Source organism: Xyrauchen texanus, chromosome 8 (assembly GCF_025860055.1).
Source record: "Xyrauchen texanus isolate HMW12.3.18 chromosome 8, RBS_HiC_50CHRs, whole genome shotgun sequence".
Classification (NCBI taxonomy): domain Eukaryota; kingdom Metazoa; phylum Chordata; class Actinopteri; order Cypriniformes; family Catostomidae; genus Xyrauchen; species Xyrauchen texanus.
In genome coordinates this window covers 38854725-38880156 of record NC_068283.1, presented here as the reverse complement: position 1 = coordinate 38880156, position 25432 = coordinate 38854725, and the positions used below count along the sequence as shown (strand labels likewise).

Here is a 25432-nt window from a genome sequence, read left to right as displayed (position 1 = left end):
GTATTTACTGTTTATTAATAGAACTTTACCGGAAACTTAAGTAAGTTGTTATGTTATACAGTAGGGCTTGGTGTCGCCAAGCACCACTCAATGCAACACGTACATCACAATACATATATCAGGATTTCAATAAATTGCAATATATCACAATATTAAAATTGGATTGCCATGAGTGAATCTGCAGGTTCAGTTTAATCCCTCTCATGCCTCATCGAAGCGGTTCTGAACGCTTTGAGAAATTCTGATGATGGATTTCGAGTTTAGATGACTTATTCATTATTGAACTGTAGGCCAGGACATGAACGCATGTATAAATCGATAAAAATATAGATGCAGGGACCTTAAATATCGATACAATATGGTGAATAATATATGTTTGTATCGGCACAACACTATTAACAGTCATTTTTCCAGTGAAATGTAGGACTTTTTATTAATTCCACATTAGTTATATAGTACATAAGTAGTTACCAAGGAAGGCTGAAGGAGAAACGGTTCCGTTGCTCCGGGCCACCATCACACTGATGCCAGTCTCCACAAACGGCACAGAGAAGTCAATGATCTCAGAACGCTCCTCGTTTATTGTCAGAGAGCCAATGGCCATGTCTGCTCGCTTATAAAACACCTGAGAACAAAAGAGCGACAAACGGCAAAAAATATGATGTTTAGTCTGTGAGATTATTATGCAAGAGAGCCAAATTATGACATATCTAGCCATCTGTATTATAGTTCGATGTCATTTTCCTGTAGTTTAACCACACGGTCTTATATTGAGATCTTACGATTTCCAGGTTACCAAAGCCACATTATGTTTCAAATATCATTTTAATGACTGCATGAAAAAATATAACCGTACAACTAAGTGTAGTAAGCACTATATCTTCAAAACCTTCAAGGTTTTCCATAAGCCTAGGCTACCATCCTGATCTTTGCAACTCAAATTCCTGGGAGTTCCTGATAAAAGTGTGTACCATTATATGAAAGTAAAACTTTATAATCTGTTTCTGTCCAAAAGTACAACAGTTGGTACCTGTTATAAGTCTTATAATGAGATTGTGGCTTTGCAGCTAATGCATTACAGATATTAAATATAAATATATTAAAGTAAATGGTATGTTTGTTTCAGCCATCATCTTTCTCATCAAACACAACTTGCATAAAGCTATTAATATCCATATAGATGTCTGTTATTATGGTTCTGCTAGTCCCGTAATTACTGTGTGTGTGTGTGTGTGTGTGTGTGTGTGTGTGAGCGTGTATTTATCACTTTGTGGGGACCAAATGTCCCCATAAGGATAGTAAAACCCGAAATGTTTGACCTTGTGGGGACATTTTGTCGGTCCCCATGAGGAAAACAGCTTATAAATCATACTAAATTATGTTTTTTGAAAATGTAAAAATGCAGAAAGTTTTCTGTGAGGGTTAGGTTTAGGGGTAGGGTTAGGTTTAGGGGATAGAATATAAAGTTTGTACAGTATAAAAACCATTATGTCTATGGAAAGTCCCCATAAAACATGGAAACACAACATGAGTGTGTGTGTGTGTGCCAGTATATTTACAGTCCAGTCACTTTCTATTTGTAATTTTTACCCACATTATGCATAATGCCCCACTGAGCACAATAGTTTTCTTGGATCCCAGGAAAAAAGGTCAGGCAGGAGCCAACGTCATGCCTAAAACTCCTCAGAACCCGGCGTGCATTAGACGTTGACATCAAGATTATTTACAAGGATCTTTTCGTCATTACAATGCCAGTCACGTTCCCTGGAATGCACAACCTTTTATAAGAACTATTGTGGAGTCTGAGAATCTTCTCTCATGAGGATTAAGTTTAGTTTTCTTGATTGGTTTCACATCACAGATGCTAAACAACTTGTTAAATCGGTTTTCATTAGAACATGACAGATAATAGCCTCATATTAAAAACATAATTATTGTCAACAGGAAACAGCATTCGCAAACCATTTTACTTCCAGTAGTGTGACGCATTTGAGAGTGAAACGGGATATTCAACAAGAATAAAATGTGGGGTGGGACACCTTGAGCCATTTTAGGGGCAGATTAATAGTTATTAATTTTGTTATTTGATCACAATAAAACCAGGAATATGAATAGGGTCGATTTTCATTTCATTTTCACTTTAATAAAAAAAAGAAAGAAGGAAAACTGAAATGTTTTCTCACCTCTCCGATCATACCATTCCAGATCCCACGTACAAGTTTGCCATGTTTGCCATTGGTGACCAGGTAAAGGTCGTAAGAGAACTTGATATTTCGAGAAAGCTTTTTCAAAATGTCGATGCAAAAGCCTTTGCAGCATAGTTTGGTGTAAGGTTCAGTGTGTCCGACAATCCTGTGGGAACAGAATGGAGACTTTTTGTTATATTGCTGATAACAAAACTAAAATCATACACCAATCAAATGGATTATGAGACTCTTTTTTTTTTTAAGGATGTAGTGTGCTAAAAGTAATAACCCTTCCGTTTAGGCTAGATCATACAATTTTCTTTACAGTGGAGAAAATCACAGACCTCTTTATTATGAACACCTGTACACATGCGATTATCTAATCAGCCAATCGTGTGGCAGCAGTGCGGTGCATAAAATCATGCAGATACGGGTCAGGAGCTTCAGTTAATGTTCACACCAACCAACCATCAGAATGGGGAAGAACTGTGATCTCAGGGATTTTGAGCTTGGATTGTTGATGCCAGACGGGCTGGTTTACGCACAACAGTCTCTAGAATTTAGTCTGAATGGTGCCAAACCATTCTGAGTAAACTAGAGAGCGTTGTGCGTGAAAATCCCAGGAGATCAGCAGTTACAGAAATGCTCAAACCAGATCATATCTTTCCACATTCTGATGGTTGGTGTGAAAATTAATTGAAGCTCCTGACCCGTATCTGCATGATTTTAAGCACTGCACTGCTGCCACACGATTAGCTGATTAGATAATCGCATGAATATGTAGGTGTACAGGTGTACCTAATAAAGTGCTCAGTGAGCATCAGGTCAAGTCATTTTAATTTGTATAGCGCTTTGTACAACACACACCATTTCATAGCAGCTTTACAGAAAATGGTGCTGTAATGTCTTAAACTCCTCATTGTATGCTTATGTATTTGTCTTTAAGCAAGCCAAAGGCAACTGTGGCAAGGAACTCAAAAATGTATAGTTTGTTAGTTAATGGAAAGAAAAAGAAAGAAACTTTGGGGAAACCAGGCTCAGCTGGAGGAGCCAGTTCCCCACTGGCTAAACAGACTGAATATAATGCCAATTTAAGTTCTCTACAAGTAATACAAGTCATGTTTTATGTGAGTAAACTGAGTAGATGTTGGTGGAAACTGTTCAAAACTAAAGAATATTAATTGAACTGTAAGATGAACAATTAAGTGTTTTTGAAGCTGAAGTGCATGTAGATGCAGTGGCCTTTTTATCTGGCTGATGAAGGCTTTAGTTGGCATTCATTTATTATCTATGTATTGCATTTTAAGTAAGTGTAGTTTATCCTATGACCAAGATTAATATTAATATTATGAGTAAATTTAAGAATCGTATACAGTAGCTATGAACTCACCAAAAATAATCTAAGGCAAATTAATTACCAATAAACACAACAAGAGAGCAGCGCTGGGATACATGATCAACAAGTGAAGAGTCATCTCATCTGAACTGGTTCACATTATTACAGCATTTCTGTCTTTGTTTGGTGTGGCCTAGTGGTTAAAAAACTGGAGTGAAAACATACAAATGAAACTGAAAATGTAAGTTCAAACCTCATAAGGGACAATCCATGAACGATCACCACTGAGCCTTTGAGCAACGCACATTAGCCCAGGTTATTCCAAAAACGCGTAATGATCAATGAACGTGGGATCTAAAGGACAAGATTTACAGCTACTGTAAAGCTTAGCTATACATTTAATGTACATACCAGACTGAATCTTTCCAATGAATCTATCAAACAATTATGTGCTTGAGTGAGTTGTCCGAATGAATCAAACATAACCGATTCAGTCTGAATCAATCGTCTAAATCTAAAGGGACGCTTCACTCATTTATGGAATTGTTTGACCAATTCATTGAAAGGGTTCATTCAGGAATTGGGCATCGTTCTTCTGATTCTAAACATTCGTAAAACTGTAACGGGATTCTTTAACAAAGAGCGATGTTTATTTTTGAACCATAACAATATTTGTTCAAATAATACTCACAAATGCTTTCTATTGTGTGCCAGAGCTGAACAAGAACGCCACTACGGGTAAAGGCATAATGCAACCAAAAGGCAACCAAAACGGTACATAAGCACTTAAAAGTACATTACCATGTTTCTTTCTATGTATACTGGACGTACCCTTGTTAGAATCCCTGAAATGATCACATTTATTTTGAAACAAAATACTCATGTGTCATTTTCAGTTTTGTTTAAGGTGATTAAAAGTGTTTGATTTTGTTTAAGTTTTATACGTTTTTTAATATCTATCCATTAAGTGAAAGGATTGTATTAGGGGTTAAAAGTCCACCTGTTACAGGGGCTAAAGGTCCCAATAAAACACACTGTTTTATTAAATGGGGTGAATAGTTTTGTTATGAAGAATGTTTAAAGTGGGCTCACACTGGCTGATCCAATCACAATGGAGGTTCATTTGGTAATAGGATACTTAAAGGTGCACTCAGTCATTTTTTTCCCCATAAAAAAAAAAGTTTTCCTCTTAAAGGAATTCATTGTAATTTTGAACCATGTATAATATCATGACAACTCACATGAGATGAGGACTCTCATATCAGTAAACTTACAAAAGATCTTTTATTTCGACATGGGGCTACTCTTTCAAAATGATAGCTTTCGTTTTGTCTTCCGAATAGGTCAACAATAAACTAAAACAAGGTACATCATCTCATTCCACATGCCACTAGTTACTCATACTATTTTTTAAATGATGTTCAGTGCCAATCCATTTGCCTCCATCAAGAAATGAATATAAACGAGGCCATTTTTGTGTTAACGTCTGACATGGAAAATATCTCAGCAGTGGTTGTGCTTCATTAACATTACATTGTTTCCCCACTCTTGGCCTGTTTCCTGTTTTGTTGATTATGAATGTCGAGTCGACCTCACGTCCAATCATGAGTGATTAACGAGAGCTCCAATAAATCCATTCAAACCGTCTAATGGCAGTGATGGAGGCTGTTTGTGCTTCTCTATGGCCAAACAGGGAACAACACTGCATGCTAAATTTGTAACAGAGTCTTATGGTTATGGGCTGCCCATTTTTAAATTAGCTCCATGCATACACGCATTGCGCTTATTTACATTAGAATAAATGTAATTAAGTTGCATTGTAAATCCATTTGAATCAGAAGGGACACGTGCTTCTGACTATGAGGGGATGCAAAGATTAATGGCAAGACTTGAGGGAGAAGGAGAGGACAAGTGACGTCAGTAGTGAGTGGGTGGGTGGGTAGTGGCAGTCACGGCAGGTCCTCATGTTTAGTCGCTGCTGTGACAGATGGAAGGACAGCCGGGGCGGGCCAAAACAAATCCAACTCAAATTAATCACAAACAAATAAAGGCGGGAGAGAAGCGGCATGCTGGATCATTGGGTTTGGCCAGAGAAGCGAATGAGCGCACACTGAATAAAAGCTGTTTCAATATTGAGACTGTACACATACTGACATCGTGATGATGCTCAACATATATGTTGCAGAATGTGCATCCATGTGTTACTTGCTCTTTTATATACAGTATATTTAAACAGAGCTGTCTGTCAGTATGTCTTCATAAATGAAAATTACATATGCTCACTTTGTCTCTATTTTCTCTAGTTAATTTGTGTTCTGTCAGCCTTGTGGCATTGGTTACTTTACTTCTAAGTAATTTAGAAATACTTTGGAGCTATGGGCTAACGGTTAGTACACGTGACTGTGATTTCACAAAAACTTGCCTTAGCAAGCACCATAAGGCAACACCCTATTATCTTTTACTTTCTCACCTTTTAGAAAAAGCTCAAACATAATGCATTGTTGGAAATAAAAGAGCATCCTTTATAGTAAACAATAATGTGCCATTTTTAAGCCCCATGACACACTCAAAAAAAATATTTTGCCCACAGATTTGTGCATTTCAATTTCATAACAAAACTCCATCAAAATGAATTGTATAATATTTTACTTAAATATTCAAATGTAATAGTCTTTTTAATTTAAAGGAGGTATTGCCTCAAGTGAAGGAGTTCAAGTACCTCGGGGTCTTGTTCACGAGTGAGGGGACAATGGAGCGGGAGGTTGTCCGGAGAATCGGGGCAGCGGGGGCGGTATTGCACTCGCTCTATCGCACCGTTGTCACGAAAAGAGAGCTGAGCCGGAAGGCAAAGCTCTCGATCTACCGGTCAATTTTTGTTCCTAACCTCACCTATGGTCATGAAGGTTGGGTCATGACCGAAAGAACTAGGTCACGAGTACAAGCGGTCAAAATGGGCTTCCTCAGAAGGGTGGCGGGCTTCTCCCTTAGAGATAGGGTGAGGAGCTCAGTCATCCGTGAGGAGCTCGGAGTAGAGCCGCTGATCCTTTGCGTCGAAAGGAGTCAGCTGAGGTGGTTTGGGCATCTGGTAAGGATGCCCCCTTGCCGCCTCCCTAGGGAGGTGTTTCAGGCACGTCCAGTTGGGAGGAGGCCTCGGGGAAGACCCAGGATTAGGTGGAGAGATTACATCTCCACACTGGCCTGGGAACGCCTCAGGGTCCCCCAGTCAGAGCTGGTTAATGTGGCTCGGGATAGGGAAGTTTGGGGCCCCCTGCTGGAGCTGCTGCCCCCGCGACCCAACTTCGGATAAGCGGTTGAAGATGGAGATGGATTAAAAGTTTATTCATAACACTTAAAATATTTAATTATTTTATTTTATTTTAATTCAAAATTACTCAATTCAATATGATGTTTTTTTGTTGTTGCTGAAATCTAAATGTGTGAATCTTTAAATAATTTCCTTGAGTGCATTTTACTTTGTCTCCAAGACTCTTTTACCTGGGTTCACCCCTACGGGGGAGACACCTTCTGACGCACTCCACAAAATGCTCTATTAAACACAATGTTTATTCTACATCATGAAAAAAACAATTCCGCTGCATCTTTAATAAGTCAATTAGATGTTAACTGATCAACTTTATCTTACATAGTTTTGCAGAAAATTGAGAAAATGTGAACGTTGCCATATGGCAACACCTCACCACAATGGAAGAATTGCTATGTTGCCATATGGCAACTCTGTACTACAATGGAATTTCACTAATGCGTTTTCTCATTGGGGATTTTTATGGATTGCGGCATCTATTATATTATTGCATTTATTTATTTATCTGGAAAGGTTTACCATAATATAATTGCATTTATGTATAAAGAACACAATCATGATTTGTAGTCTTCTTTTCAGGCGAAAATGAACATGGAAAAGTTTTATGGAAAGGGCAAGAAGAGTGCACAGTTAGATATGACTGACAACAGAGAGGATAAGCTAGGCTTCAGTGACAGTGAAAATTATGTTGATCAACGAACATTGATACTTTATGAAAAACTAGCTTTGGACTTTTGAAATTTTCCATGGTGTTGCAGAGTTGCCATAGGGCAAAGTTTCCCATGTTTTCCCAAAATACATTTCTATTCCATCTATTCTATTCCATATTCCATTGTTAGAACATAATATGTACCACACAGATGGTCCATAAAGATGGACAGAATTTTAAAGTGTAATCATGAAGCAGAAAGTAAAGGAGGAAGAACAGTAGGAGGAGGAATAAAGATGTTGTGATGATGCTGCAGAATACAGAACGCTCTAATGCCATTCGCTCTAACCTCCCCTGTAATCTCTTGACTAATGGTGTGTACCATAAAGGAGATTAGAAGCAATGAGTAACACTAAACACTCCTCCCACCCACCCACGTACTATCATCACCATAAACCACAACACAACAACTGAAAGTCAGTGATTTGTTTGCCATCAGCAGCGACCCGACACAAACAGCCCACTCTCTTCCTCCCGTGTCACGACAGCTGGCGGGATTCATCCGGGAGGGTTAACCCAGCTTCCAGTGGCATCTCTGCAAGTTCACACACAAAAGCTTGTGTTTCTTTTCTCCTCCATGTTTATTTTTTGTATGTTTTCTTTAGCTGTCTCCAGAAGCCCAGCATACTCAGCGATTTAGCCTCAAAGTAATGAGTAGAAAGTCCCGAGGGAGCCATTCTTATGTAATATGTTAATAGGCCCACCACAATGGTGTATTTGGAGAGGGAAGGCAAACCCTTGGAGGTTTGAGAAGTTCTGCTGTAGAGTCTGGCATGGCTCTATTCAACTCTACTAATTACTGCTCATCTCTAATGAGAGGATACACTGTTCGCTTTATCCAGAGCTGAACGCAAGTTTCTTTTACCACATAGATTTACACTGGACAGCAAGAGGCGGTGCAACACAGCACCAACATTTTTTATTAAAATCTATGAGAACACACAAACCAATGCAGATGCATAAGCTTGACCAATGCATTGCAAGAACGCATTCCCATTTTTGCATTAATGTGTCCATAACAAACCCAATCCTCAAAGGAGCAATATAATTACTTTACATTACTCATTAAACCGCATGTGTTATTATTCAAGTAGCTTGTAGACAGTTTAACATGCTAAGCAAGAGTCTCTTCAAAACATGACAGTAGTCGATCTGAAAAAGAAAAAATACAAATGAATAGAACAGTTTTGGAAATGCCCGTCATAGCACCCCTTGAGGGAAGACTGAGAATGTAATGCATTGCATTGTGTTAGGAATTGCTGAATTATGAAACCATTTAATGCATGCATTCATGGCCTTTGCATTCACATACTCGTGTAGAGTGTTTTTTCAGGCCTTAAGGTTACCATTCTATTATTCTATTTGAAGGAATTGGCATTTAGCATATAAATAGTTTGATATTTTCATTTTCTCTCTTGCTCCATCTGTTTTATTTTCCACAGAATTTTCCCATTCAATAGATTCTGCTGACATCTGTGTAATATTGTTATATCTAATATATTAATACCAAAATCTAGCATCTCATAATGGCTTGAACAGCTGGTCAATCACCAGAGTTGCATCCAATAGAACTAAAACAACACAATTACACAGTCCTTCGTTCTGTTCACTAATATGATAAAAGCTTAAAACACTCCCTTATCCCTTAAGACTGATGTCAGAGCACAGGTCTCTAATTACCCTCTGATAAAATGCTCTGGCAGGGTTGGTCATCAGTATGATCTGCTCTCTGGTTGGTTACTAATGACCATTGCAGCTTCTGGGTTATTCCCTCATTGTTGGCAAGGTGAAAGTATAATTGAAATCAACTTGCCTCGTGTGCCTTTGTAGTCCCCTTGAGCAAGTCACATGACCACCAGCTATTTCAGAGGTGGAAAAGCATACAGTATTTTGCAAAAATGAAGACAAATGATGACACTCTTCCTTTTCTTCCATTGTAAGATGCAAAACTTCCTTCTGAGTTCCAGATTGTCTGTAGTATGCTTGCTGCAGTAAACCAAACAAATTCATAATTTTGTAATAGCGCGAAACAGTCTGGTTCCGGTAGTAAATATCCCATTAATGTTTTTCAACAGTGGATTTGATTTTTACTACAACTTATAAACCTTAAAAGACAGATCTACCGTGAGCTCAGAGGATGTTAATCAATGGAATATGCTCCTTTTGAAGCCGTCAGTCCACATTATTTCAACTTTATCTGTAAAAACATGTTTAATAGCAGAATACATAAGAACTACACTACCCATGAATCCTGAAGATACATATACAAAACACACACACAAACACACACACATACATATATATACATACACGTGTGTGTGTGTGTGTGTGTGTATGTATATATATATATATATATATATATATATATATATATATATATATATATATATATATATATATATATATATATATATACACTGTATTGTATGTATATTGTACCAATACATATACATATATATTAATGTCACAATATATTAATATGTATTACATATAAAATATATTGTTTCTATAGTTACAATCAACAACTTAAAATCAATAGTTTGTTAATACTATCAATAGCTTTGTAGGATTGTAGTTTGTTTCCTCATGAAAGATGTTAGAGTTTTTTGTCCATTTTTCAATATTTTTTTTTACATTTTTTGTTTTCAAAGTTTGTAATGTTGTGATTCACCTCTGAGCTGGTTGGATTAGTTCATGGATTAAAGCTCTTTTATAAAGGATTTTTATGAAATCCCTATGGAACAAATGAACCAAGCTGAAAAAGTGAGCGGGCGCTGTATTTAATGGGCCTTTCTCAAGGCTTAAACAGTGGTAGTTCATGAGACACCTCTTCTGGGGTTTGAACTTTCTGGTTACAAGGCCATATCCTTAACTACTAGTCCACACTAACGAAGGATCATTGACAATACATTCTGTTAAAAAGATCCAAAACTTTATCTACTATCAAGTCATGTCAAGTATCAAGAAAACCAAACTTTGGTTACTTACGTTTCGGTTTTGTTTGACTGGCGTCTGCAGGGGACAGTATTGCTAAGGCAGGTGCCAGTAACAGGATCCACAGCCTCTACAATAACAAAAGGCCTTTCCTCTAATGTGGCGACTGTTAAGTGACGATTATCGGACACCGGCTCCAGGTAGCTCCCGTAACGCGGCCAGACTGGATACCTCATTTGTAGTATACCAGACTCAAAATTTCCCACCTGTTGAAAAGAGAGAGATTTTAAACTGTTTGCTAGAGATTGCAACACATACTTAAAAATAAGCTTAAGGTTTTGGGGTTGAACAGCATGCAAATACAGTATGCATTGTCCTAGTTCTGGGTTCACAGTGATATCATGCCGATAATCTTTGCTTATTGCCGAGATGGACACTATTGCCGATAAGGTCAAGACCAAGAATGTGCATAGTCCCAAACCCTCACTTGCTACTACAGAATATATTCAATTCAATGGGACTTTATTGGCATGAATGTAAACAATACAATATTGCCAAAGCAGAACTACATCTTAATCTATAATTAGAATATATCTATATAATGCATTTTAAGTATAAGAGTGTATAGTTATTTTTCTTCTTCTTCTACTGCAGTTTTTACACTTAGATTGTTATTTAATTCCCTCTTAATTATGACATCGCAAATGAATGAACAGGCTTAAAACATCATTGTTAGTTTTGTGAGACCACAGACAAGACCCATGAGAAAAATAATTAGGGAAATGAAAACAAGATTGCATTTCCATAAATGACTTCCAGCAGATGTGATTCTCTGACTAAACACTTTCTGCTCATTGCCCTTTATTAGTGTGGATTTTTGAGTAATAATTCTATTCATTAGATTTTATGGTGCTTAGTAATATAGACAAATTGTAAAATATTGGCTAGCATTTGTCATCAACAGAGAACCACATGGCAAATGTAATTACTGTGTTTTATTTAGAAAAGACAGTCCACTCCTCTCCGGGAACCAGCACCTTATCGTGGTGGAGAGGTTTGTGTGCCCTTATGATCCTGAGGGTTGTGTTGTCTGGAGCCATGTGCTCCTGATAGGGTCTCCCAAGGCAAAGTGGTCTCAGGTGAGGGGCCAGACTAAGAATGGTTCACAAATGACTCATGGATAAAACGGCAAGAGGAGGAGTTACCCTGCCCGGAGGAAGCCCGGGGCCCCCGTCTGGAGCCAGGCCCAGATGGAGGGCTTGTCGGCGAGCGCCTGGTGGCCGGGCTTGTCACGGAGCCCGGCCGGGCACAGCCCGAAGAAGCGACGTGGAACCCCCCTCTACATCCCTTGGGCCCACCACCCATTGGAGGAACCGCAGGAGTCGGGTGCGCTGTCATATGGGCGGCAGTGAAGGCCGTGGGCCTCGACGGACCAGACCCGGGCAGCAAAGGCTTGCTCTGGGGATGTGGAATGTCACCTCACTGGGGGGGAAGGAGCCGGAACTAGTGAGGGAGGTGGAGCGTTACCAGTTGGATCTGGTGGGGCTTACATCGACGCACAGTTTTGGCTCTGGATCCGTACTCCTGGATAGGGGATGGACTCTATTCTTCTCTGGAGTTTCCCAGGGTGTGAGGCGATGGGCGGTTGTGGGGATACTCACGAGTCCCCGGCTGAGCGCCGCTACGTTGGAGTTTACCCCGGTGGACGAGAGGGTCGCCTCCCTACGCCTACGGGTTGTGGGGGGGGAAACTCTGACCGTTGTCTGTGCATACGCACCGAACAGCAGTTCAGAGTATTCGGCCTTCTTGGAGACCCTGAATGGAGTCCTGAATAGGGCCCCAGTAGGGGACTCCATAGTGATGCTGGGTGACTTCAACGCACACGTGGGAAATGACAGGGACACCTGGAAAGGCGTGATTGGGAGGAACGGCCTCCCTGATCTGAACTCAAGTGGGTGTTTGTTATTAGACTTCTGTGCTAGTCATGGATTATCTATAACAAACACCATGTTCGAACATAAGGATGCTCATAAGTGTACGTGGTACCAGAGCACCCTAGGCCGAAGGTCGATGATCGATTTTGTAATCGTGTCGTCGGATCTGAGGCCATATATTTTGGACACTCGGGTAAAGAGAGGGGCAGAGCTGTCAACCAATCACCATCTGGTGGTGAGTTGGGTCAGGGGGTGGGGAAAGACTCTGGACAGACCTGGGAAGCCCAAGCGAGTAGTGCGGGTGAACTGGGAACGTTTGGAGGAGGTCCCTGTCCGCGAGATCTTCAACTCACACCTCCGGCGGAGCTTTCCAGGCATCCCTGCGTAGGTTGGGGACATTGAACCGGAGTGGGCAATGTTCAAAGCTTCCATTGCCGAAGCCGCGGTGGAAAGCTGCGGCCTCAAGGTTTTAGGTGCCGCAAGGGGTGGTAACCCTCGAACACCGTGGTGGACACTGGTGGTCAGGGAAGCCGTCCGACTGAAGAAAGAGGCCTTCCGGGATTTGTTGTCCCGGAGGTCTCCGGAGGCAGTTGCAAGGTACCTACAGGCCGAAGGGCTGCGGCCTCGGCCGTGAGGGGGGCAAAGCAGTGGGTGTGGGAAAAGTTCGGAGAAGCCATGGAGAAGGACTTTCGGTCCGCACCAAAGTGCTTCTGGAAAACCGTCCGCCACCTTAGGAGGGGGAAACGGGGAACCATTCAAGCTGTATACAGCAAAGATGGGACGCTGTTGACCTCAACTGAGGAGGTTATTGGGCGGTGGAAGGAACACTTTGAAGAACTCCTAAATCCCAACACACCCTCTATGGTAGAGGCAGAGCCGGAGGATGATGGGGGATCAGATTCTATTTCCCTGGGGGATGTCACTGAGGTAGTCAAACAACTCCGCAGTGGCAAAGCCCTGGGGACTGATGAGATCCGACCAGAAATGCTGAAAGCTTTGGATGTGGAGGGGGTGTCATGGATGACACGCCTCTTCAACATTGCGTGGAAATCTGGGACAGTGCCTAAGGAGTGGCAGAACGGGGTGGTGGTTCCCCTCTTCAAAAAGGGGGATCAGAGAGTGTGTGCCAACTACAGGGGTATCACACTTCTCAGCCTCCCTGGTAAAGTTTACTCCAAGGTGCTGGAGATGAGGGTTCGGCCGATTGTCGAACCTCGGATTGAAGAGGAACAATGCGGTTTTCGTCCTGGCCGTGGAACGATCCTCTCGCAAGGATCCTGGAGGGGGCCTGGGAGTATGCCCATCCGGTCTACATGTGTTTTGTGGATCTGGAGAAGGCGTATGACCGGGTCCCCCGGGAGATACTGTGGGAGGTGCTGCGGGAGTACGGGGTGGGGGGATCCCTTCTTAGGGCGATCCAATCCCTGTACGTCCAAAGCGAGAGCTGTGTCCGGGTCCTCGGCACGAAGTCGAGTTCATTCCATGTGGGGGTTGGTCTCCGCCAAGGCTGTGCTTTGTCACCAATCCTGTTTGTGATATTCATGGACAGGATATCGAGGCGTAGTCGGGGTGGGGAAGGTGTGCGGTTTGGTGGGCTGGGGATCTCATCGCTGCTTTTTGCAGATGATGTTGTCTTCATGTCATCATCGGTCCGTGACCTTCAGCTCTCACTGGATCGCTTGGCAGTCGAGTGTGAAGCAGCTGGGATGAGGATTAGCACCTCTAAATCTGAGGCCATGGTTCTCAGCAGGAAACCGATGGAGTGCGTACTCCAGGTAGGGAATGAGGTTTTGCCCCAAGTGAAGGAGTTCAAGTACCTCGGGGTCTTGTTTACGAGTGAGGGGACAATGGAGCGGGAGGTTGGCCGGAGAATCGGGGCAGCGGGGGCGGTATTGCACTCGCTCTATCGCACCGTTGCCACGAAAAGAGAGCTGAGCCGAAAGGCAAAGCTCTCGATCTACCGGTCAATTTTTGTTCCTACCCTCACCTATGGTCATGAAGGTTGGGTCATGACCGAAAGAACTAGGTCGCGAGTACAAGCGGCCGAAATGGGCTTCCTCAGAAGGGTGGCGGGCTTCTCCCTTAGAGATAGGGTGAGGAGCTCAGTCATCCGTGAGGAGCTCGGAGTAGAGCCGCTGCTCCTTTGCTTTGAAAGGAGTCAGTTGAGGTGGTTTGGGCATCTGGTAAGGATGCTCCCTGGCCGCCTCCCTAGGGAGGTGTTTCAGGCACGTCCAGCTGGGAGGAGGCCTCGGGGAAGACCCAGGACTAGGTGGAGAGATTACATCTCCACACTGGCCTGGGAACGCCTCGGGGTCCCCCAGTCAGAGTTGGTTAATGTGGCTCGGGATAGGGAAGTTTGGGGCCCCCTGCTGGAGCAGCTGCCCCCGCGACCCGACTTTGGATAAGCGGTTGAAGATGGATGGATGGATGGATGTCCACTCTTTTCATCCAATGCAAAATCTGTCAGGAGTGAATCACTTAACAGTTGTGGAACTTTAGTGTGCTCTATTTAAGTGGATCTTTTTCACATACTGTTATTAGTTATTACTTATAAGTGTTGGTTATCATATTGCTGTTTTTTTTAGAGACAGTTGAATAAGTGTTGGTTATCATAATGCTAGTTCAACCATGACAATTCTCAGAAAGATTTAGTATGTTTCAGAGAAAAACTCTCACAGCACTCTGCAGTGAAACAAGCTTATCTGCAAAACTAAGCATTTTAAATGTTAGACAAAGAGAGATGCATGTTGATTGACAACCCGATTACATGTCAAAGGACCAATCAGCGTACATCATGCAAGCTGATTGGCTTAACGTGTCACATGTGAGTTCAAAGAACTTATCAGCTTGTGCCACTGAGTTTCATGGCCGAACTTGGGTTTTTTCAGCCAAGATAGCTCTCAGAAAGATTTAGCATGTTAATGTGGGTATGACATATTGGTTTTGGTGGACTAAATCTGCTATGCTGCTACACAGTCATACTGAGTTGAGCATGTTAACATTCTGCTGCTGCTGCACAATGAGACTGTGGCAGGGCTAGGGCGGGGCCGGGTCGTGATACTACACACCCGGTCCCTTATCAGTCTAATCAAGCCTCCGAGAGGGATAAAGGCCGACTGTGGAAGATGGTGCGGGAGAGAGAGAGAGAGAGAGAGAGAGATCGTTTACGGGCATGTGTGTGTTTGTGTCATTTAAGTTTTTAATTAAACTATTATTTATATTGTCAAGCCGGTTCTGACCTCCTCCTTGCCCGTTTAATCCTTTTACACTGCCGAAATCCGGGAAGGAGGAGGGATGCCCGTCGTGAAGTCCTCGAGACTGCCGTCCAGCCGGGAGTGCACCGCTGCCATCCGCCGGGGGATGGAGTAGCCCGACCGCCCGGACGCGGTGAACGGCCTCCGTCCGCGAGGCAAGTGGTGACTGGACTCCCCAATCACCTGGAGCGATGGAGCCGAGAGCCCTGCCATCCCCCAGAAAAGCGGAGGGGTCGAAAGAAGACCGCTGTCCGCGAGGGAAGTAGGGAAGAGACCCTGACCCGAGGACAGCACCAAAAACTCCAATGCATACCCCTTCACCGACTTGTCCTTCAGATGAACTTTAAAGAGCTTCCTGACCTGCTTGGCTCTGCGTCAAGTAGGAAGAGGTCAAAAAAAAGAAAAACTCATTCCTGCTGGGTCCATGTTGGTCGGATCGTTGTCACAGAATACGTCAGGAATGAGGACCCAATAGCAGGAATGAGTAAAATATACGATTTATATAAATAAAATAACACAAACAGGAAAAACAAACTCTCACAATGGAGGAAAAAACTGAAAAACAAAACGATACAAACTTTAAACTGAAAGAGAAAATACAAACCAGATTGGAGACAGAGCAAACTAAACATGAGAAACAAAACGATCCAGCAAACACAAGAGGAAAGCAAGCACAATATATACAGGTAGGGCACATGAGAAAACAGGTGAAGACAATTAACAAGGTATAACCGAGGGAGAGTGATGAGGATAACGAGAAGGCAAGGTATTAAACACAAAGTCCAGTGCTAAGACACCGAGACTAAAACAGACATTAGTGCACATGGTGATGAAGGACCAAACGCAGCCGTGTGCACTCACACAAGACTGACAGAAGAGCGCATGGCAAGTGGACCGAACCCAAAGACGAGACATGAAGCATGAGTGTTGACCTGACCCAGTACAAAAACTGGACCCAGACAAAATGCTCCAGTTTAAACATGACTGACAAAGTGCCAGGATCCTGATATGGCGGTAAGATAGATGTGTAAAATAGATACAGATAAGAGCCGTATATTACCCCACCTGAGGCAGGAACAGTCAGCCAATGAGAATGGAAAAAGTTGCCATCTCTAGGCAATCCATTTCATCAAAGGAAGTTCATCATGCCAGGTGTCATGATGTACCAAGAACGCATTGACAATGCATGAGAAGGATGAAAGAAGGCTGACTCTTTGAAGAAAGTAAAATATAGCTTTCTTTGTTTATCAGGCTTAAAGATTAGTAAAAAAAAAAAAAAAAAGCAAGAGTGAGTATAATACAACAAGGGGAAAATATGTGTTAAACCAATTGACAGTGAGTTGTGTTTTGTTACTCTTGTATAAATCAGTCAGGGTGTCCGACAGGGAATGTGAGCTGGTACTAGATTGAAGACCAATGTCTTAATGGTGTCTCTGATAGAAAAAGGGATAGTGAGATTGTAAAAATGATGGGAAGACACCAGTGAAATTCCATCGGAAAGAAAAAAAACAAATATCTCTTTAGCATCTCAATTGTTTCTCCTTGACAAAGCAGTGAGATTAAATGGAGAGCAAATGGGGACTTTTGCTTATACACTCACCTAAAGGATTATTAGGAACACCTGTTCAATTTCTCATTAATGCAATTATCTAATCAACCAATCACATGGCAGTTGCTTCAATGCATTTAGGGGTGTGGTCCTGGTCAAGACAATCTCCTGAACTCCAAACTGAATGTCAGAATGGGAAAGAAAGGTGATTTAAGCAATTTTGAGCATGGCATGGTTGTTGGTGCCAGACGGGCCGGTCTGAGTATTTCACAATCTGCTCAGTTACTGGGATTTTCACGCACAACCATTTCTAGGGTTTACAAAGAATGGTGTGAAAAAGGAAAAACATCCAGTATGCGGCAGTCCTGTGGGCGAAAATGTCTTGTTGATGCTAGAGGTCAGAGGAGAATGGGCCGACTGATTCAAGCTGATAGAAGAGCAACTTTGCCTGAAATAACCACTCGTTACAACCGAGGTATGCAGCAAAGCATTTGTGAAGCCACAACACGCACAACCTTGAGGCTACAATTTGCAAGAGCTCACCAAAATTGGACAGTTGAAGACTGGAAAAATGTTGCCTGGTCTGATGAGTCTCGATTTCTGTTGAGACATTCAGATGGTAGAGTCAGAATTTGGCATAAACAGAATGAGAACATGGATCCATCATGCCTTGTTACCACTGTGCAGGCTGGTGGTGGTGGTGTAATGGTGTGGGGGATCCTCTGATGGCTACTTCCAGCAGGATAATGCACCATGTCACAAAGCTCGAATCATTTCAAATTGGTTTCTTGAACATGACAATGAGTTCACTGTACTAAAATGGCCCCCACAGTCACCAGATCTCAACCCAATAGAGCATTTTTGGGATGTGGTGGAAAGGGAGCTTCATGCCCTGGATGTGCATCCCACAAATCTCCATCAACTGCAAGATGCTATCCTATCAATATGGGCCAACATTTCTAAAGAATGCTTTCAGCACCTTGTTGAATCAATGCCACGTAGAATTAAGGCAGTTCTGAAGGCGAAAGGGGGTCAAACACAGTATTAGTATGGTGTTCCTAATAATCCTTTAGGTGAGTGTATATAAAGAAGAAAAAAGTTTAAATCGGTTCATTTGAATAAAAATCAACTCCTGGGACATGGAATTATATTGAACAGAAGTTGAAGAAAAACCCAATTAATTTATTTCTCTTTCTTACAATTTAAACAATTGTCTAATAATTGAGAAATATCTGAGACAAAGTTGATACTTCAGTGAAACATAACTACTACCCCTATTAAGTCTCCTGAGCTATGAAAGAGAAATCTCTGAGCAATAAGATTTTACTCTGAAATTTGTTGGTGCATGCCCATTAAAGCCAAGGCACAGATTTCCTTTTTTGACAGGGCTTTATAAATAACATGCTCTTGTAAGCTTACAAAAATTCCCTACTCTGTATTAGTGTCTAATCACTGTGGAAAGTAACAGAATTGCATTGTCATGATATTCTACCTTGTTTTAAATAGATTGTGTTGATTTTGGCACCACGAGTTGAAACCGTCAACATCTCATTTGGAGCTTTGTTCTAGTTTTCATGGCTTCCCCTCTCTCAGCTATACACGTATTGCATCAGTCTCGGCTCCTGATATAGCTTTACACCACCTGGAGCAAAAAGCACAGCCTCTGCCAAGGCCCTTTGGGCAAGATTCCACACCCAATATAAACAGAGTCCAGCCTGAAGAAAATACCAATCGCGAGTAATTACTTAAAGACTGCTGGAGGCACTTTTTGAGGACCTGAACCAATACAAATGTTTGGCATCTTACCTGTTGGCAATGTAAACAGTGTTGGCATTGTGAGAAAGTATTTGTGGTATCATTTTGTACACATTTGCATGAGGGTGATTTGTCAGTTAGAGGCCCTTTTGACTATACTTGAAAAAATAAACTTTTTCAAACTCTATTTTACCTGGAATAGCCTGTAATAGTGATCAAGGCCTTGTTCAATCAACCTTCAAGTGGAGTTTGATATAATGTGTGATGGTAATGACAAGCAGTTAACTAACTTTGAACTTATAATGACAAAAATAAAATCTAAAATGAAATAAAATACTGGCTGGTTTGGTATTGACACCTAATAAATGTACTCTCAGATCATGATGTAAACATCTAAAAATAAATGACATTTCTGATCTTCAAACGATCATTCTGCTACCCTGGTTAAGATGTGCTCATCTTATTCCCATGGTAACCAAATATACATTTTTGTAAAAAAGTCCAAAATGCTTTGCATGATGATAATGACAACATTGAGTACAACGACAAACTCTACTCATAAAAACATTTCTGGTCTCATAGAATAATGTTACTATACCTACATTATTGCAAAATGGTATTTATTTGGTGTCCTGCTAAAATGGACATTAGAGGTGCAATAACTATAATTATTGAGTCGTGAGTTAAATGCAGGGCTGGACTGGTAATCTGGCATACCAGGCTTTTTCCCAGAGGGCCGACGCACTTTGGGACCGGTCAGGGGCGTACTGGCCATCAAGAGAACCGAGAGGGCCGGTGTGTTGGCCACGAAACGGGACGAATGGGCTGCGATAAGCTAAAATGAGCCGCCTCGTTATGCAGAACGGACCACAAAACGGTGCCGCAATATGCAGAAAAGGATAGCAAACTGCTCAAATTTTGGGCCAGTTGTTATGTAAAATCCAGAGCCAATTTCTCTTCCCAGTCCAGCGCTGGTTAAATGGCAGATTTTCGGTTCATAAACATTTACTTTTGACCTGTTCCTCTCACAATGCTGTCTTATGACATCAAAACACTTTTACTATAGTGCATTACTTGTAAAACGACACATAATAACCAGCTACAATTACAAGCTAGCTAAACTGATAGAGCATTGCACTTACGATGCATAGGACCGGGGACGAGACACGATTCAGCAGTTGCATTTGCTCTTTATGACACTATCAGTTAGGTTTAAGTTTAGGGTAGGGGATGTAGGTTTGTTTATTTAAAACTTGATAGAGCATTAACCTTAAAAACCTCATCTTTTAACTACCACCTCTGGAGTCGTGGGTTCGAATCCAGGGCGGGCTGAGTGACTCCAGCCAGGTTTCCTAAGCAACCAAATTGGCCCGGTTGCTAGGGAGTGTAAAGTCACATGGGATAACCTCCTCGTGGTCACTATAATGTGGTTCTCGCTCTCGGTGGAGTGCGTGGTGATTTGTGAGTGGATGCAGCGGAGAATAGCGTGAAGCCTCCACACACGCTATGTCTCCACGGTAACATACTCAACACCTGATAAGACGCTCGGATTGACGGTCTCAGACACGGAGGCAGCTGAGATTCGACCTCCACCACCCGGACTGAGGCGAGCCACTACGCCACCACAAGGACTTAGAGCGCATTGGGAATTGGGCATTTCAAATTGGGGAGGAAAAAAATCTCACCTGTTTGTAAAAATATTGAACTCACTTTTAGCGCCACACAATAGACATACATGCAAGGAACCATGTAATATTTTTTCGCAAACATTTTGCTACTTTCATGTAAGTTCTTACAACCAGGAACTAAAAACGGTTCAAGAAATGAAAACTGAAAAATATATTTGTTTGCAGAACGTAACCAAAAATGGGAACAAAGTGATTTTCAATTGTATGTGCAATAATTCATGTTGACCAATATAAAAACAAAATGCATCTGAGGGCGTTTTGGTCATAAAACCAAAAGATGTGCACAGATGTCATCCAGCTCTATTAAAAAGCAAATACCATGGTTTAATAGGAAGTACCAATTTCCAATTTCAGAGCTTTCACATAAAAAAGTGAAGATTTCCGTACATAAAGTGCTGCTACTTTTCACCCTAATAACACTAAGGTGTGTGTGCTATTTATCACTAACATCCTGACTAGCCTGAAGGCAATCAAACCTGCAGAGGGGCATCAAATATTGAGGAATACATCATGACAGTGCCATTGGAGGTGAAACATTTTTAAGGGGATAGTTCACCCAAATATGAAAATGTGGTCACAATTTACTCGACTTCATTTTCTTTCAAAATTGCATGACATTCTTTCATCCACAGAGTACAAGAGTAGATGTTAGACAGGATGACTTAGTCATGCCTCAGTCACCAATCAATGTTGTTGTTTAAAATATAATAATAAATAAATAAAAAGATCCAGTGAAAGTGAACGGTAACTAAAGCTAACATTCTGCCTTAAAGGGGTAGTTCACCTAAAAATGACAATTCTCTCATCATTTACTCAACCTAAACATACCAACAAATATCTTATTTCTGTAGGTCCATACAATGCAAGTGAATGGTAAGAACTTTGAATCTCCATAAATCACATAAAGGAAGCATGAAAGTAATCCAGTAGTTTAATCCATGTCTTCAGAAGTGATATGACAGGTGTGGGTGAGAAATAGATATATATATAAGCTCATTTTTTTACTATAAATTCTCCTCCCTGCCCAGTAAGTGATATGCACAAAAATGCGAATCACCAAAAAACAAAAGAAGAAGAATATGAAAGTTAAAGTGGAGATTTATAGTAAAAAAGTACTTAAATATTGGTCTGTTTCTCCCTCACACCTATCAGATCACGTCTGAAGATATAGATTTAACTACTCGAGGCATATGGATTACTTTTATGCTGCCTTTATGTGATATTTGGAGATTCAAAGTTCTGGTTACCATTCAGTTGCATTGTATGGACTGGGGCGGAAATATTCGTCTTAAACTCTTAATTTGTGTTCTGCAGAAACAAATAAAGTCATACACATCTGGGCTAGCATAATAGTGAATAACTGATAAGATTATTTTTATTTTTGGGTGCACTAACCCTTTAAAATCTCCTTTTGTGATCCATTGATTACCGAAAGTCATACGGGTTTAAGGGTGATTAAATAATGACAGAACATTAATAGTTTTGTTAACTATCCCTTTAAAGAGAAAATCAAACATCAGACATTCTTACCTTATCCCACTGTCTCCCGCGGTCCAAAGTGATGATGATCATGGAAGGGTTGACCAGATATCCATCACTGTTGAAGGAAAAATCTGTGTTCTCCCAAGACACATTCAGCATGTGCCTGTGAAAAGAGTCACAGAGCAGCTCAGTAGCCTACATAATCCATGTTTTCTTCACATTATTAATCATGATTCAAAGACCTTTAAATGAGAAAATTACATCTTGTAATTTTCATTCATAATTAGTGTTGTTTTGCTCACACTTATGGTTATGGATTTGAACAATCCCCAGACCCTGTGTATTAAACTTTAACGTGTAACTCCTCCACGTTGTTTCCAATATGACACCTTGAATTGTGCTTCTTGTTGAGGAGAGCTGTGCTATCACTTTTCTAAGCAATCACATTCTCACCTGGTGGACAATCAAACAGGTAAAAAAGCCCCATAAACTGTTAATAACGGCCATATTTAGAGACAAAGAATATCATAGAGACTTTGGCTCTTTTGACATGGGACAGTAAGTAACCACCTAGCAACCACCCAGAACACCCTACTGCACCGTCTCCTAACCTCTCTGGGTTTTAACAGACATCCTTGCAATTACTGGATTTTTGGAGTAATTATTGAATTAGCAAAGCCAAGCTATTGCCATTGAGATGAATGGAAATGCTAACGGCTCAAACAAAACGTACAATTCCATTTAGTGCCACCAGTGGGACTTGTTACCCGTTTCAATCTCCAGCTCATTGCCGCTTTTTTCATGCAAGAATTTGTATATTAAAGGTTTTTGTTTGTATCTGCTGTCCCCATGGGGTTTACATTATTTTCTATGGCTTTTGAGCCTGTTTAGTGTCTACAAATGTGTTTTGTGTCTTTTGGGTGCACATAGTTTCAGCAGGGCTACTTGGTCATCTACATTACATCCATCTAAAAAAATGTAAACATCTTTATACACACTAATACATTCAGGATAATGCTATTTTTGCATGTCGGGATCATCAAATGTGCAATTTTACAAAGCATCCCAGAGAGAGGGGAATATATCATCACAACATACTAAATTAGCACGGTCAACATCTGGTTGACTTTTAAATACTGACCATTGCATTAGTTTGTTCAAAGCTTTATTAAATCAGGTAAATGCTGCAACGTGATTCATCGTGCATTATAATCTCAATGCAGGTTGGGATATTGGACAGCTTTTTTTCATCAAACTCTTCTATACACACACACACACTCACACATACACTCACACATACACTCACACATGTCCCAGCAGAGGTGATGAATGCCCCCTGAGTATTATGGGCATGCTTGAGTGTTATCTGTGTGAGCCAGCATAATCTGGTAATCTGCTGTAATCTCATTAACAGGTAAAATGCCTTCATCACAAGCGCATTCAAATCAGACTTAATTTAAAGTGGCCCATCAATAATGATTGTTCTGGATGAGGTATTTTATCTTAATGCCCCAAACTGATTGAGTAAAGACGTAAGAGACTAACTCCCCTCTAAAGCAAGATTACATTGTCAAGAAGTCATGCCATTGGTGAAATTTAACGTTTTCCTTGAGGAAGTTTGTATATGAGGTGAGAAAATTATGCTTTTTGAACAGTGGTGTGGTATCTTTCCAATTTAAAGGCAAAAATTGTTATTCTGCCATTATTTACTTACTCTTATGTTGTTCCTAACCTGTATGCTGTCATGTTGTCAGTAGATACCAAAGTATACATTTTTGAACAATCTTCATGCAGCCCTTTTCCATACAGTGACAATTAATTCACTTCTATGGGAGAAAAATATATGGGTTTGGTTGTAAATATGATGGTTGTAAATAATAACAGAATTTTCATTTTTGGGTGAACTATCCCTTTAATAATGGCATATATCACACACACACACACACACACATACACACACACACACACACACACACACACACACACACACACACACACACACACACAGATCTCTCATACAATTCGGCCATGCAAACTCTGGCGCCCTTTGGATGATTAAAACATTTTCTTTACCAGAAAGAAACAGGACTTGTTGTGTTCCCTGGCACAGATGACACCAGACTGCACTTTTGGTCAGCCCTGGCAAGAAAGGGCACATCACACACGATATCTTTGCCTCTGATCTCTGCATCTAAATCTGGATGGCACAGACTGGGCAATGGTAGGCATAGTGAGCACCTCTGTTTTTGGCTCTTGTCTAAGGTTCAAACTTTCCTGTCACTTTGTATCATTCCACTATAAGTTCGCTTTTGCATTTCTGTTGGGTCAGGTAAATCTAAAGGGTCTTGGGACTTTTTTTGTTACTCTACCATAGAATTCGTACATGATGACCGTACATTTGTACACTTGCATTTTTACAATACCCTCTTTTCATTTTGATTTGTTCTTCAAAATCTCTACCAAAACTATGGCTGCATCCTAACATGCTTACTATGTGAAGTTTTTACAGTATCAGGGATTCTCAACTGTCTGGTGGGTTGTAGCTCAAATAGGTTGAAAGTCTGTTCTGATAGGGTCGTAGACAGCAGGGATAAACAATGGTATGCAAACAATAAAATGGAACTGGCCATATAATGATGCACAGTCAGGATAGCACAATAAAGAGGCCTTTCATATTGTTAGAAGAGAATATGCTACAGTACAGCATGATCACACAGAAAATTGACATGTTTTTCCAAAAGTTACGTTCCCTGAAATCAACCATATTCAGCCGAATTACTAACAAGCAGCATCTCCCATCAGACATTTTTGCATCATTTCAAGCATGTATACATTTCCCTCTTGCACTACTAATAGCATGTTGGGTGAGCAACCTCCGAAACACGGGTTCTGGACACATGGGAAGCAGGAAGGAATCTCATTCACATAAATATTAGTGAACGTTATTTGGAGGTTGTATTTTCGCTTAAAATACAACCAGTTAGTAGAGTTAATAAAATTAATTAAGTCAATTACAATTAATTTTTACCACCACTCTGTGGACATTTTACCCACAACACATCCAGCTTTGGCCACTGGGGGCAGCGTTTCGAATTTCAGTAAGCACAGACAGATTTCAGAAGCAAAACTTTCGACATACTGTTGCTGAATTTACAATGTGATCAGTCTGAACTAAGGAAGCAAATTTTGGCAAATTCCTTTAACCGAGTAAATTCCTTGAACCGCCAGCATTAGAGGTGGGGGAAAAAAAATCTATATGTTAAAGTATTGCAAAATATGTTCA

General features: G+C 41.0%; 1 protein-coding gene across 1 annotated transcript in view; it reads right to left on the bottom strand.

Annotated features, from left to right (window-relative positions):
* LOC127647285 (glutamate receptor ionotropic, NMDA 2C-like) overlaps window positions 1-25432 on the bottom strand; it is an 89115-nt gene that overhangs the window by 12186 nt on the left and 51497 nt on the right. Inside the window, exons 5-8 of the mRNA XM_052131444.1 lie at window positions 22198-22312; window positions 10542-10753; window positions 2184-2352; window positions 472-625 (exon numbers count right to left, since the gene is read on the bottom strand). Coding sequence (XP_051987404.1) covers window positions 472-625; window positions 2184-2352; window positions 10542-10753; window positions 22198-22312 — 650 coding nt within the window. The remainder of the gene's footprint in view (window positions 1-471; window positions 626-2183; window positions 2353-10541; window positions 10754-22197; window positions 22313-25432) is intronic.